Source organism: Zea mays, chromosome 3 (genome assembly GCF_902167145.1).
Source record: "Zea mays cultivar B73 chromosome 3, Zm-B73-REFERENCE-NAM-5.0, whole genome shotgun sequence".
Classification (NCBI taxonomy): domain Eukaryota; kingdom Viridiplantae; phylum Streptophyta; class Magnoliopsida; order Poales; family Poaceae; genus Zea; species Zea mays.
In genome coordinates this window covers 143,160,993-143,173,327 of record NC_050098.1, presented here as the reverse complement: position 1 = coordinate 143,173,327, position 12,335 = coordinate 143,160,993, and the positions used below count along the sequence as shown (strand labels likewise).

Here is a 12,335-nt window from a genome sequence, read left to right as displayed (position 1 = left end):
ATGCCCTTGTGTTTGAGTCATATCCTAGTAAAAAGCCTTCTACAGTTTTAGGAGCAAATTTAGATTTTCTACCTCTCTTAACAAGAATAAAGCATTTGCTACCAAAAACTCTAAAATGTGAAATATTGGGCTTTTTACCGGTTAGGAGTTCATAGGATGTCTTCTTGAGGATTCGGTGTAGATATAATCGGTTGATGGCGTAGCAGGCGGTGTTGACCGCCTCGGCCCAAAACCGATCCGGTGTCTTGTACTCATCAAGCATGGTTCTTGCCATGTCCAATAGAGTTCGATTCTTCCTCTCCACTACACCATTTTGTTGTGGGGTGTAGGGAGAAGAGAACTCATGCTTGATGCCCTCCTCCTCAAGGAAGCCTTCAATTTGAGAGTTCTTGAACTTCGTCCCGTTGTCGCTTCTAATTTTCTTGATCCTTAAGCCGAACTCATTTTGAGCCCGTCTCAAGAATCCCTTTAAGGTTTCTTGGGTTTGAGATTTTTCCTGCAAAAAGAACACCCAAGTGAAGCGAGAATAATCATCCACAATAACTAGACAGTACTTACTCCCGCCGATGCTTATGTAAGCGATCGGGCCGAATAGATCCATGTGAAGGAGCTCCAGTGGCCTGTCACTTGTCATAATATTCTTGTGTGGATGATGGGTGCCAACTTGCTTCCCGGCTTGGCATGCGCTACAAATCCTGTTTTTCTCAAAATGAACATTGGTTAGTCCTAAAATGTGTTCCCCCTTTAGAAGCTTATGAAGATTCTTCATTCCAACATGTGCTAGTCGGCGGTGCCAGAGCCAACCCAAGTTAGTCTTAGCAATTAAGCATGTGTCGAGTTCAGCTCTATCAAAATCTACCAAGTATAGCTGACCCTCTAACACACCCTTAAATGCTATTGAATCATCACTTCTTCTAAAGACAGTGACACCTTCATCAGTGAATAGACAGTTGTAGCCCATTTGACATAATTGGGATACAGAAAGCAAATTGTAATCTAATGAATCTACAAGAAAAACATTGGAAATAGTATGGTCAGGTGATATAGCAATTTTACCCAAACCTTTGACCAAACCTTGATTTCCATCCCCGAATGTGATAGCTCGTTGGGGATCTTGGTTTTTCTCGTAGGAGGAGAACATTTTCTTCTCCCCTGTCATGTGGTTTGTGCACCCGCTGTCGAGTATCCAACTTGAGCCCCCGGATGCATAAACCTACAGAACAAGTTTAGTTCTTGACTTTAGGTACCCAAACGGTTTTGGGTCCTTTGGCATTAGATACAAGAACTTTGGGTACCCAAACACAAGTCTTGGAACCCTTGTGTTTGCCCCCAACAAACTTGGCAACTACCTTGCCGGATTTGTTAGTAAGCACATAAGAAGCATCAAAAGTTTTAAATGAAATAGCATGATCATTTGATGCATTAGGAGTTTTCTTCTTAGGCAACTTAGCACGGGTTGGTTGCCTAGAACTAGATGTCTCACCCTTATACATAAAAGCATGATTAGGGCCAGAGTGAGACTTCCTAGAGTGAATTCTCCTAATTTTGCTCTCGGGATAACCGGCAGGGTACAAAATGTAACCCTCGTTATCCTGAGGCATGGGAGCCTTGCCCTTAACAAAGTTAGACAAATTTCTAGGAGGGGCATTAAGTTTGACATTGTCTCCCCTTTGGAAGCCAATGCCATCCTTGATGCCCGGGCGTCTCCCATTATAGAGCATACTTCTAGCAAATTTAAACTTTTCATTTTCCAAGTTATGCTCGGTAATTTTAGCATCTAGTTTTGCTATATGATCATTTTGTTGTTTAATTAAAGACATGTGATCATGAATAGCATTAACATCAATATCTCTATATCTAGTACAAATAGTAACATGTTCAACATTAGATGTAGAGGGTTTGCAAGATTTCAATTCTACAACCTTAGCATGTAATAAATCATTTTTGGTTCTAAGGTCGGAAATAGTAGCTTTGCAAACATCAAAATCCTTAGCCTTAGCAAGCAATTTTTCATTTTCAATTTTAAGGCTAGCAAGAGAAATGTTTAATTCTTCAATCTTAGCAAGCAAATCATCATTATTATATCTAGGATTGGGAATTGAAACATCACAAACATGAGAATCAACCTTAGCAATTAAACTGGCATTTTCATTTCTAAGGTTGGCAATAGTGTCATGGCAAGTGCTTAGCTCACTAGATAGTTTTTGACATTTTTCTACTTCTAGAGCATAAGCATTTTTAACCTTAACATGTTTTTTGTTTTCTTTAATTAGAAAATCCTCTTAGGAATCCAAAAGGTCATCCTTTTCATGAATAGCACTAATCAATTCATTTAATTTTTCCTTTTGTTCCATGTTAAGGTTGGCAAAAAGGGTAAGCAAGTTATTCTCCTCATCACTAGCATTATCATCACTAGAGGATTCATATTTTGTGGAGGATTTAGATTTAACCTTCTTCCTTTTGCCGTCCTTTGCCATGAGGCACTTGTGGCCGACGTTGGGGAAGAGAAGCCCCTTGGTGACGGCGATGTTGGCGGCGTCCTCGTCGGAGGAGGACTCGGTGGAGCTCTCGTCGGAGTCCCACTCGCGGCACACGTGGGCATCGCCGCCCCTCTTCTTGTGGTACCTCTTCTTTTCTCTTCTCTTGCCCTTCTTGTCGTTGTCCCTGTCACTGTCACTTGATAATGGACATTTAGCTATAAAGTGACCGGGCTTACCACACTTGTAGCAAACCTTCTTGGAACGGGATTTGTAGTCTTTCCCTTTCCGTTGCTTGAGGATTTGGCGAAAGCTTTTGATGATTAAAGCCATCTCCTCATTGTCGAGCTTGGAGGCGTCAATTGGTTGTTTACTTGGTGTAGACTCCTCCTTTTTCTCCTCCGTCGCTTTAAATGCCACCGGTTGTGCTTCGGACGTGGAGGGATCATCAAGCTCGTTGATCTTCCTTGAGCCCTTGATCATACATTCAAAGCTCACAAAATTCCCGATAACTTCCTCGGGGGTCATTTGAGTATATCTAGGATTACCACGAATTAATTGAACTTGAGTGGGGTTAAGAAAAATGAGCGATCTTAAAATAACCTTAACCACCTCGTGGTCGTCCCACTTCTTGCTCCCGAGGTTGCGCACTTGGTTCACCAAGGTCTTGAGCCGGTTGTACATGTCTTGTGGCTCTTCCCCTTGGCGAAGTCGAAAGCGTCCGAGCTCCCCCTCGATCGTTTCCCGCTTGGTGATCTTTGTTAGTTCATCACCCTCGTGCGCGGTCTTGAGGAGGTCCCAAATCTCCTTCGCATTCTTCAACCCTTGCACCTTGTTGTATTCCTCCTTACTTAGAGAAGCAAGGAGTATGGTTGTAGCTTGAGAGTTGAAGTGCTCGATTTGGGCCACCTCGTCCTCATCATAATCCTTATCCCCTACGGATGGTACCTGTGCTCCAAACTCAACAACATTCCATATACTTTTGTGGAGTGAGGTTAGATGAAATTTCATTAAATCACTCCACATGGCATAATATTCACCGTTAAAGGTTGGCGGTTTGCCTAATGGAACGGAAAGTAATGGAGTATGTCTAGATGTACGAGGATAGTGTAAGGGGATCTTACTAAACTTCTTACGCTCTTGGCGTTTAGAAGTTACGGAGGGCGCATCGGAGCCAGAGGTCGATGTTGATGAAGTGTCGGTCTCGTAGTAGACCACTTTCCTCATCCTCTTGTGCTTGTCCCCACTCCTATGCGGCTTGTGGGAAGAAGATTTTTCCTTCTTCTCTTTGTGGTGAGAAGAAGATTTCTTCTCCTTCCCTTTGTTGGAGGAGCTCTTCTTCTTCTCCTTCCTCTTGGTGCGGGACTCTTCCGATGAAGTGCTCCCGTGGCTTGTAGTGGGCTTTTCGCCGGTCTCCATCTCCTTCTTGGCGTGATCTCCCGACATCACTTCGAGCGGTTAGGCTCTAATGAAGCACCGGGCTCTGATACCAATTGATAGTCGCCTAGAGGGGGGGGGGTGAATAGGGCGAAACTGAAATTTACAAATATAAACACAACTACAAGCCGGGTTAGCGTTAGAAATATAGACGAGTCCGCGAGAGAGGGCGCAAAACAAATCGCAAGCAAATGAAGAGTGTGACACGCGGATTTGTTTTACCGAGGTTCGGTTCTTGCAAACCTACTCCCCGTTGAGGAGGCCACAAAGGCCGGGTCTCTTTCAACCCTTCCCTCTCTCAAACGGTCCCACGGACCGAGTGAGCTTCTCTTCTCAAATCAAAGCCGGGAACAAAACTTCCCCGCAAGGGCCACCACACAATTGGTGCCTCTTGCTTTGATTACAATGGAGTTTTGATCACAAGAACAAGTGAGAAAGAAAAGAAGCAGTCCAAGCGCAAGAGCTCAAAAGAACACGGCAAATCTCTCTCGCTAATCACTAAAGCCTTGTGTGGAATTGGAGAGTATTTGATCTCTTTGGTGTGTCTAGAATTGAATGCCTAGCTCTTGTAAGTGGTTGAGAAGTGGAAAACTTGGATGCAATGAATGGTGGGGTGGTTGGGGTATTTATAGCCCCAACCACCAAAAGTGGTCGTTGGGAGGCTGTCTGCTCAATGGCGCACTGGACAGTCCGGTGCCCCCGCCACGTCATCACTGTCGTTGGATTCTGACCGTTGGAGCTCCTGATTTGTGGGCCTGCCTGGATGTCCGGTGCACACCGGACATGTACTGTTTACTGTCCGGTGTGCCAGTATGGGCACGCCTGACCTCTGTGCGCGCTGCGCGCGCATTTAATGCGCCGCAGGTAGCCGTTGGCGCGGAGAGCCGTTGCTCCGGAGTTGCACCGGACAGTCCGGTGCACACCGGACATGTCCGGTGAATTATAGCGGACTAGCCGTTGGAGATTCCCGAAGCCGCCGAGTTCCCGAGGCCGCTCTTCCTTGGAGCACCGGACACTGTCCGGTGTACACCGGACAGTCCGGTGAATTATAGCGCGAGTGTCTCTGGAAATTCCCGAAGGTGGCAAGTTTGAGTTCGAGTCCTCTGGTGCACCGGACACTGTCCGGTGGCACACCGGACAGTCCGGTGCGCCAGACCAGAGGTGCCTTCGGTTGGCCCCTTTGCTCTTTTGTTGAATCCAACTCTTGGTCTTTTTATTGGCTAAGTGTGAACCTTTAACACCTGTATAACTTATACACTGGAGCAAACTAGTTAGTCCAATTATTTGTGTTGGGCAATTCAACCACCAAAATTAATTAGGGACTAGGTGTAAGCCTAATTCCCTTTCAACTGTACAAAGTTAATCCACGTGAATGTCTATATGCTCCTAGTAATGTTGGTTATTTAGAAAGTCAAATCGAGCTAGAGGTGGGGGCTACTGAGATTTTCCAAGATGATGAACTTCCGAGCACGTTTACCATAGAAATGCAAATGTTGGAAGAATCCTTAATAGGAGATCGCAACAGTGTAGAAGTTCCTCCAAAAAAGAGTGTCGAGAAAGAAGAAAGCTACTTGGCATCCATTGAATCAACGGAAACAACTTCATCTTGATTTTGATTACGCTTATGATCGACGAGTATAAACTTGTACTTATATCATTTTGTATTTCTTTCTATACTTATATTATTTTATATTTCATTTTATATTTCATTTTATATTTGATTGATGTACTAACTTCTTGTTGTTAATACATGATGTCAAAGAAAATGAAGTCTGTAGCTTGGAGTTTGCTAGGGATGAGGAGCAGCTCGAGGAGCGAGGACTTAGTGTTTTAGGGCATTGGTTCTTCCTTGAGCAGACATAGAGCACTGGCACAACATTTGCCCATAGCCGACTAACCCACTATAAGTTACTTGTAAAATTATTTCACTTAATATATGATGACTATGTTGTTTAATCACATTATTATTTTTAATAGGATGATAAAACTAAGCGACAGTCGATACATGACCTAGGAAGAGGAGAGGAAGCCGTGGGTGTGGAGGTTGGACAAAGAGGGGAGGAAAGAGAGTAAGGAGGTGGTGCCATAGGGGGAGATGATGATGGAGGAGAGTCAAGAGGTGTGAACTCTAGGGCTAGTGGAGAGTCAGGAGGTTGACTCTAGGGCTAGTGGAGATTCAGGAGGTGGGTCTGGATCATCTCAAGCAAGGAGAACAAGAAAACTGCATTTTGTGAGCCCTCCTTTAGAGCTTCCATCAAAATCCTAGATTTTGATAAAACCAAGTGGAAAGTAAGTGACATAGTATTTGTTTCATTGTTATTGCAACTTATAGATTTATTTATAAATTGTTTTATGCTTGCATGACTTGGATCGACAAATCGTTCACATGCATAGGATACTATAGGCAACTGAACGAGGTTCTACGTAATCTCGTTCGTCTCCACTGGCCTGGTTTGTGACTTTATCGAGTGGCAAGTTTGTCCCCTGCCACCAATTGGGAGCACTACTGCTATGGTGTCTTTAGAGAGTTTGACAACACAAACACTAGTTTAGGATGGCTTATGAGTATGATTTGTATTCATCGATTTCTTTATCTCATTTTCAGTATTTAGTGGTGGCTTATTTGATATAACACTCTTTTTTTTGTAGAAATGTTACAAGTTGTCTGAAAATGGGTCTTATGATCTCAACGCTTGTTACGTGTTCGAGTATAATGCGAACGATGTCATTGCGGTTGTAATGTACTATGCTCGGATTCAGGCTATAATGGCATGGTATAGGAAAAATGTTGTGCACTTAGACAACCATCGACCAGCTGGTGAGATTTTTACTGTAATGTATGTTTTTGCATCACCATCATGATGTCTTGATATTTGGTGTGTTTTTGTCCAGACAACATATGGGGAGCAGATGGTTGAGCGCTATGAGTTTGACTACAACTAGAGGAGCGAACCAATTGACCCTGAGGCGGCATATGCGAACGCAAGAGGACAAGCCCATGGACGGTGAGAGTATTTCATTTTGATTTTTAAGTTATGCTCATATATGTTTATGATTGTACTGAGTATTGAGTGGAGTGAGTATATTGGTTCTTCGTTTGACTCTAGGGAGCTGAGACATTGAGGTTGATAGTTTGTATCATCTTCCGCATAAGCATCTCATTCGTGTGCCCATGCCCAGAAAATGGAGATTACTATGTCGCGAGAAGCTTTTAGGCAACAAGCACAATATAAGAGGCAGCGAGCTGAGCACCAAAGATAATAGAACGAGTACTATGCGAACCTATGGGTCCAACAACAGGCTTTCCTCTCAATAAGATGATGCGATATGTTTTTATAACAACTATAAACTTGTTTCATTTCGTACTTCCTTAATATTGACTTGCATCTAATTTGTAGAAAGTGGCATAACAAACAGGAGTCCAGTTGCCAGCCTTTGGGATGCCGCCTCCAGCACTTGGACCGTTGCCTCCACCTCCGCCACATTTTCCTTTGGTTCATCCACAACAGTTATTCGTTTATATGTACATGCATGTGTGTTACAAATGAAGAACTTAGTGTTTAACATTCGAATTTGTGCTACATGGTTTCCAAACACTTCCCAGTTCGGTTGTAGCACTTGGAGATGGATCTGGCCAAGATGACACCATAGCTTCATGGACGAACAACCTCTTCGCCATCCAGAGTCCATCTGGAGGTAATTGACACAATTCTAACTAGCCATGTGACAACTAGTAGAATTATTTACTTAGGCTTGTAGTGCATTTGGAACTTTAGTACTTGTATGTCAACTCTCGGTATGATTTTGAACTATGTGAATGTTGATCGACTAAGTCCGATGTGTGAATTTGTTGAACTATGTGATATGTGACATGTGGATGGACTATGTTCGATTTATGGTTGTGAATATTGCTTTGTCCATGCAAATACGTGTTGCAATTGTGAATGTGGATGCGAATTGATGTTTATATGAACGTGTATAAATTTTGATATGTTTTGAATTGTGGGAATTAACAAAAAGCAGGGAGGATTCTAACTTCCCTGCTATTTTTATTTCTGAGGGCTAAACTATTTCAGATGGCTTTCACAGGAGCCGTTGAACATAAGCATATAAGGTCCGACGGCTACCGGGTGGTCGTCGAAAAATAGCGCCCATTAAAGTCTGACGACCTGCATGGAGCCATTAAATATAATATTTTTTATGTATAACGATCTCTATGTAAGCCGTCAGACATAAAATTGTGGGGCCCACTAGACGTCGTCACAGTTGTTGCACAGTTTTAACGACGACGACCACTAATGACTAATGGACATTAGCTATGTCTGACGCCCACCATTAAAAATAAGCTTATTTTCACATATTAGAACCGACGAACTGGAAATAAGTCCTAGACCATCGGAAATAATCCAATACTAATTATAAATCTCGATGGAGTCAATGGAGGTTTTGTTGCTGGCTAGTTAAGGTTGAGCTAGAGGAGTTTGACACAACCTCAATTGCTTTGCGGGGTTGAGCAATTCGAAGGATGTCCTCTCACCATAAAAAAACATATCATCAGATATCTGCAAAATTCATAAAAAATATTCTAAAATATCTTGAAACCTACTAATAATCGAAGTATTAAAGCTCAATAGAATCCTTGTTTAAATGTGGTTCTATGCTTGTGCGCCATCATATGTATTTGGTTGAATAGTGTCTTCAATATGTGTACTAGCAAACGTGTCCACACGTTGCAACGTAGCATATATCTTATTATATAGTCACCTAAATGAATAGCCGCTCGTAGATTTATGTAATGGTCGCATTATCTATTTTAATATATATCAATCGACCTTCTTGCCGTCACTAGATGCATAACCACACATGATTCTCATGACATGAGCACGAGCCATGAGTGATGAGTTAAGTACCAGATGAGATAAGGAGAGACGCAAATATAATACATGAGGTAAAAAAAGATGTACCATTAAATATGGTTGTGTAGTGCACCAAATATATTTTGAAGTTTAACTCCGTATCACTTGACTGTAGTGATGATAATGAGCTCTAAATTTTACACTATAAAATTTACGAATCGAATCGAATTAGGATCGAACTATATTTATATTTACTTTTGAACTAAAATTAATTGAAAGCCTTAATTTATTATAAAGAAACATTAGTATCGTGATCTATTAACATCTCAACTTGAATGAGTATATATGACACAGACGGTGAGTGTACACTTTTTGGGAAGACAGTTCGAGGAATCTTTATTTCTTTAATTTTAGATATAGATATAACCTAGGTTAGATATAATTATAGTATCTGATCTTGTTAAGGGATGCCACTAGATACATGAAATTTGAAAATGTATTTGTAGGTCATTCAGTGGCACACTAGATATAATCTTTAAATAGAACTGTGATACATTATTTTTATAAGTTTAGATATATGTGACACACTATTTAACAAGTTTAAGTAATATAAATGACATCCCTTGATAAATTAATTGTCACCTATCACTTTGTCACCTCTGACAAGTTTGCAGATGTATTAATTGCCACATACTCTCTTCGTCTAGAAATATAGTTATTTCTATCCTTTTTCTCACATTTAAATAAATTATAATAAATATAGACATACATATTAACTACATTCTTAAATAGTAACGAATGTATGTTTAATCTAAAAAGTAATATTTTAGAACAGATGGTGTATTAGAAATGTATTTTTAAAGTATGACCAAATTAATTGACAAGTTTAGAGATGTATGATCCAGAAAATACAAGTCAGTGCACGCAAGGGATCGCGTTCTCACCTCCGACAAAGCTCGACGGAACTCGTGAAAGATTTTGCGGTTTTCGTGACCCTCTTTCTATGCAACCCAAAACAATAGTACGGAGGAAAAAAAAACCGAGGGCGAGGGGAGAGGGAGTGAGGGACATGACGCGCATCTTTCCCACCTCCTCTTTCTTTCCCTTGCTCTGCTAACGCGCCGCCGGTCCGTCGTTTGCCGCCTATCCTGCTTGCTCGCGCGGCCGCTGTTCATGGCGATGGTGGATGAAGGCGGCAAAGGAGAGGTGCGGATCTATTAATCTCTCTCTTTACTTTGGGTGGTTGGGAAGGTCAGTTCGCACCCTGTGTAATACGGCTCGGGAGCCTGCTAAAGATAGCATTTGTTGTCAAGCTGCGCAGGCGCAGCCGCCTGGATTAGACCCAAGAAACCGCCGATCTGCGGCGACCAGGGCGACCGGCGACATGGATGGCGGTGGCCGAGGAGAGGAGTGGGAGGGCCCCCCCGGCTACGTGCTCTCGCTCCCGGCGGCGGCGCTGCCCCTGCCCGTCGCCGTCTCCTGCCTGGACGCCACCGTCCGGCGCAAGGGTCGCAGCCATATCCGCCACCGTGGCCATCCGTCGGGCTGGTGGGCCTTCAGGCTCCCCGTCCCCGCGCCGGAGGAGGCGAAGAGGCCGGTTCCCCCAGCGTCGGCGGCCAATAATCCGTCCGAGGAGGACCGTTCCTGTCCTCGTCACCAGCGCCTGCCCGTGCGCCAGGCCCCGGCCCCCGGTCCACACACTCCCGCGCCTGCAGAGGAGAGGCCAGCGAAGAGGGTCAGGATGTGCCTGCAGTGCGGCGCGGCGGTGACGCCGCAGTGGAGGTCGGGGCCGATGGGGCAGGGCACGCTCTGCAACGCCTGCGGGGTCCGGCTCAAGGCGGCCGGGGCACTGCGGGGTCAGGTGAAGCACCGCCCCACGCCAGCGACCGCCAGGACGCCCGCCCGGCCGCCCCTGGACAGCCCGGCCTCGGAGTCGTCGCCCGACAGCCCGATCTTGGAGCCTGGGTCAGTTCCAGATGTTTACCTGGTGAGGAAGAAGCCTCTGAAACGGGGGAGACCCCCGCCGCCTCCGAGGACGGTACCCGCGGCGGCGCCGCCGCTAGCGCCAGCGGTGTACCTCGTCAAGAAGAAGAAAAAATCGGCTTCGGCGAGGAAGCCGTGGCGGCCCCCGAAGTCGGCGAAGCAGTGCTTGCACTGCGGGTCGTCGTCGACGCCGCAGTGGCGGGAAGGGCCGCTGGGCCGCAGCACGCTGTGCAACGCGTGCGGCGTGCGGTACAGGCAGGGCCGGTTGCTGCCGGAGTACCGGCCGCTGGCGAGCCCCACCTTCGAGCCGTCGGAGCACGCCAACAAGCACAGCCAGGTGATGCAGCTCCACCGGCAGCGGAAGAGCCAGGGCCAGCACCACCCTCTGCCCGCGGAGCATCCGCGAGCCATGGACGTCCTCCAGTTTCCCCAGCGGTGGCAGGTGAAGGAGGAGTACCCGCCGACGCCGCTCCACCAGCCTCTGCCGCATCCGGTGGTGGACGGCAGCCTTGCCAGCGGCGAGCTGCGCGTTGGGGACATGGTCGACGCTGCGGCAGATGCAGGACACGGCGGCGGCGGAGGCAAGGGAAGTGACCTGAACAACAACGCGCCGAGCTCTCTGGACTCGCGGCTGCTGGAGGGGCCGTCGGCGCCACTGCTTGTCGACGGCGACAAGCCCTTGGTCCACTAGCTAGCCAGAGCCTACTAGGTGTAATCCAGCTGATTTGAGAGAACAGTAATTTTCTTGGACCTTCTCCTTTTTTCTGAGATCTTGGTAACTTTATTATCGACCTCGGTTGTGTGTATTTGTTCGTGTTTCGGCAAAATTTTCGTGTAACTTTATTATCATGGCAGGATCTGTAGAAATGTTCCTGCCAATTCTAGGTGTTGTTGCAACAGAGATGATATATGATGGATAATGACAATGGCATGATCGACCTGCAACTGTGGTTTCATGACTTTCATCACGAACCGTACTCGTGTCCAGTCCATGTGAAGTGAAACGTGAGACCTAAGCCAAATTCGGCAAGATGAACTGCAGGTTCAATGTTTCTCCCTATTCGAAAAAGTCCATTTTTATGTCTGTCAACAATCATAAAAGTCAGTCTATTACTCTTTTCTTTGTTTACCCTAGATTATATAATCGAGTTTAAATAAGTTTTTATATAATCAAGTTTAAATAAGTTGAGAGGTAAACAAACAACATAAATTATCAAGTGGATTATATAATTTAGATATCTAGATTATGATAATCTATAAGCAGATCAATAAACGTTTATATAATACATAAGCTAAATTATATAGTTCCAGAGGGAACCAAACATGACCTAAATTGTTTAATCTATCTAATAATCTCAAGCAATACATAGCCAACATTTGTGGTAGAATGTGACATGTTGTAGAGTGAAGGCTTAACATCTTAAACTAGGTGGCACTCTCCAACCATTACCAATTTCGATTTAGAAAAGAGGGAAGATATCTCAATGCATTTCGTCACTTATTTACCAAGAACTACAATTGGATATAACTCAATTGGTTCATTATGGACCAACTCATCAAGCTAGCACACTTATTTTAGGGA

The 12,335-nt window shown here is 44.6% G+C and overlaps 1 protein-coding gene across 3 annotated transcripts; it reads left to right on the top strand.

Annotated features, from left to right (window-relative positions):
* The first annotated feature begins 9,691 nt into the window (after window positions 1-9,691).
* Window positions 9,692-11,698, top strand: LOC100304247 (uncharacterized). 3 transcript variants are annotated; one of them, XM_008674819.4, is made up of 2 exons: window positions 9,692-9,976; window positions 10,084-11,698. In XM_008674819.4, exon 2 carries the CDS (start codon window positions 10,155-10,157, stop codon window positions 11,442-11,444), a length of 1,290 nt encoding a protein of 429 aa, XP_008673041.1. In that variant the 5' UTR covers window positions 9,692-9,976; window positions 10,084-10,154; the 3' UTR covers window positions 11,445-11,698. The 3 variants fall into 3 exon arrangements, with proteins under 3 accessions (XP_008673041.1, XP_023157679.1, NP_001159164.1); XM_023301911.2 differs by having other exon boundaries at window positions 9,885-9,976; window positions 10,066-11,698; NM_001165692.1 differs by having other exon boundaries at window positions 9,933-9,976; window positions 10,092-11,677.
* The last annotated feature ends 637 nt before the right edge of the window (window positions 11,699-12,335 follow it).

Coding starts and splice junctions, on each gene's coding strand:
- LOC100304247 (NM_001165692.1), top strand. CDS start 9,944: ATGGCGATGGTGGATGAAGGCGGCAAAGGAGAG. Junction 9,977..10,091: donor ATGAAGGCGGCAAAGGAGAG/GTGCGGATCTAT, acceptor CAAGCTGCGCAG/GCGCAGCCGCCTGGATTAGA.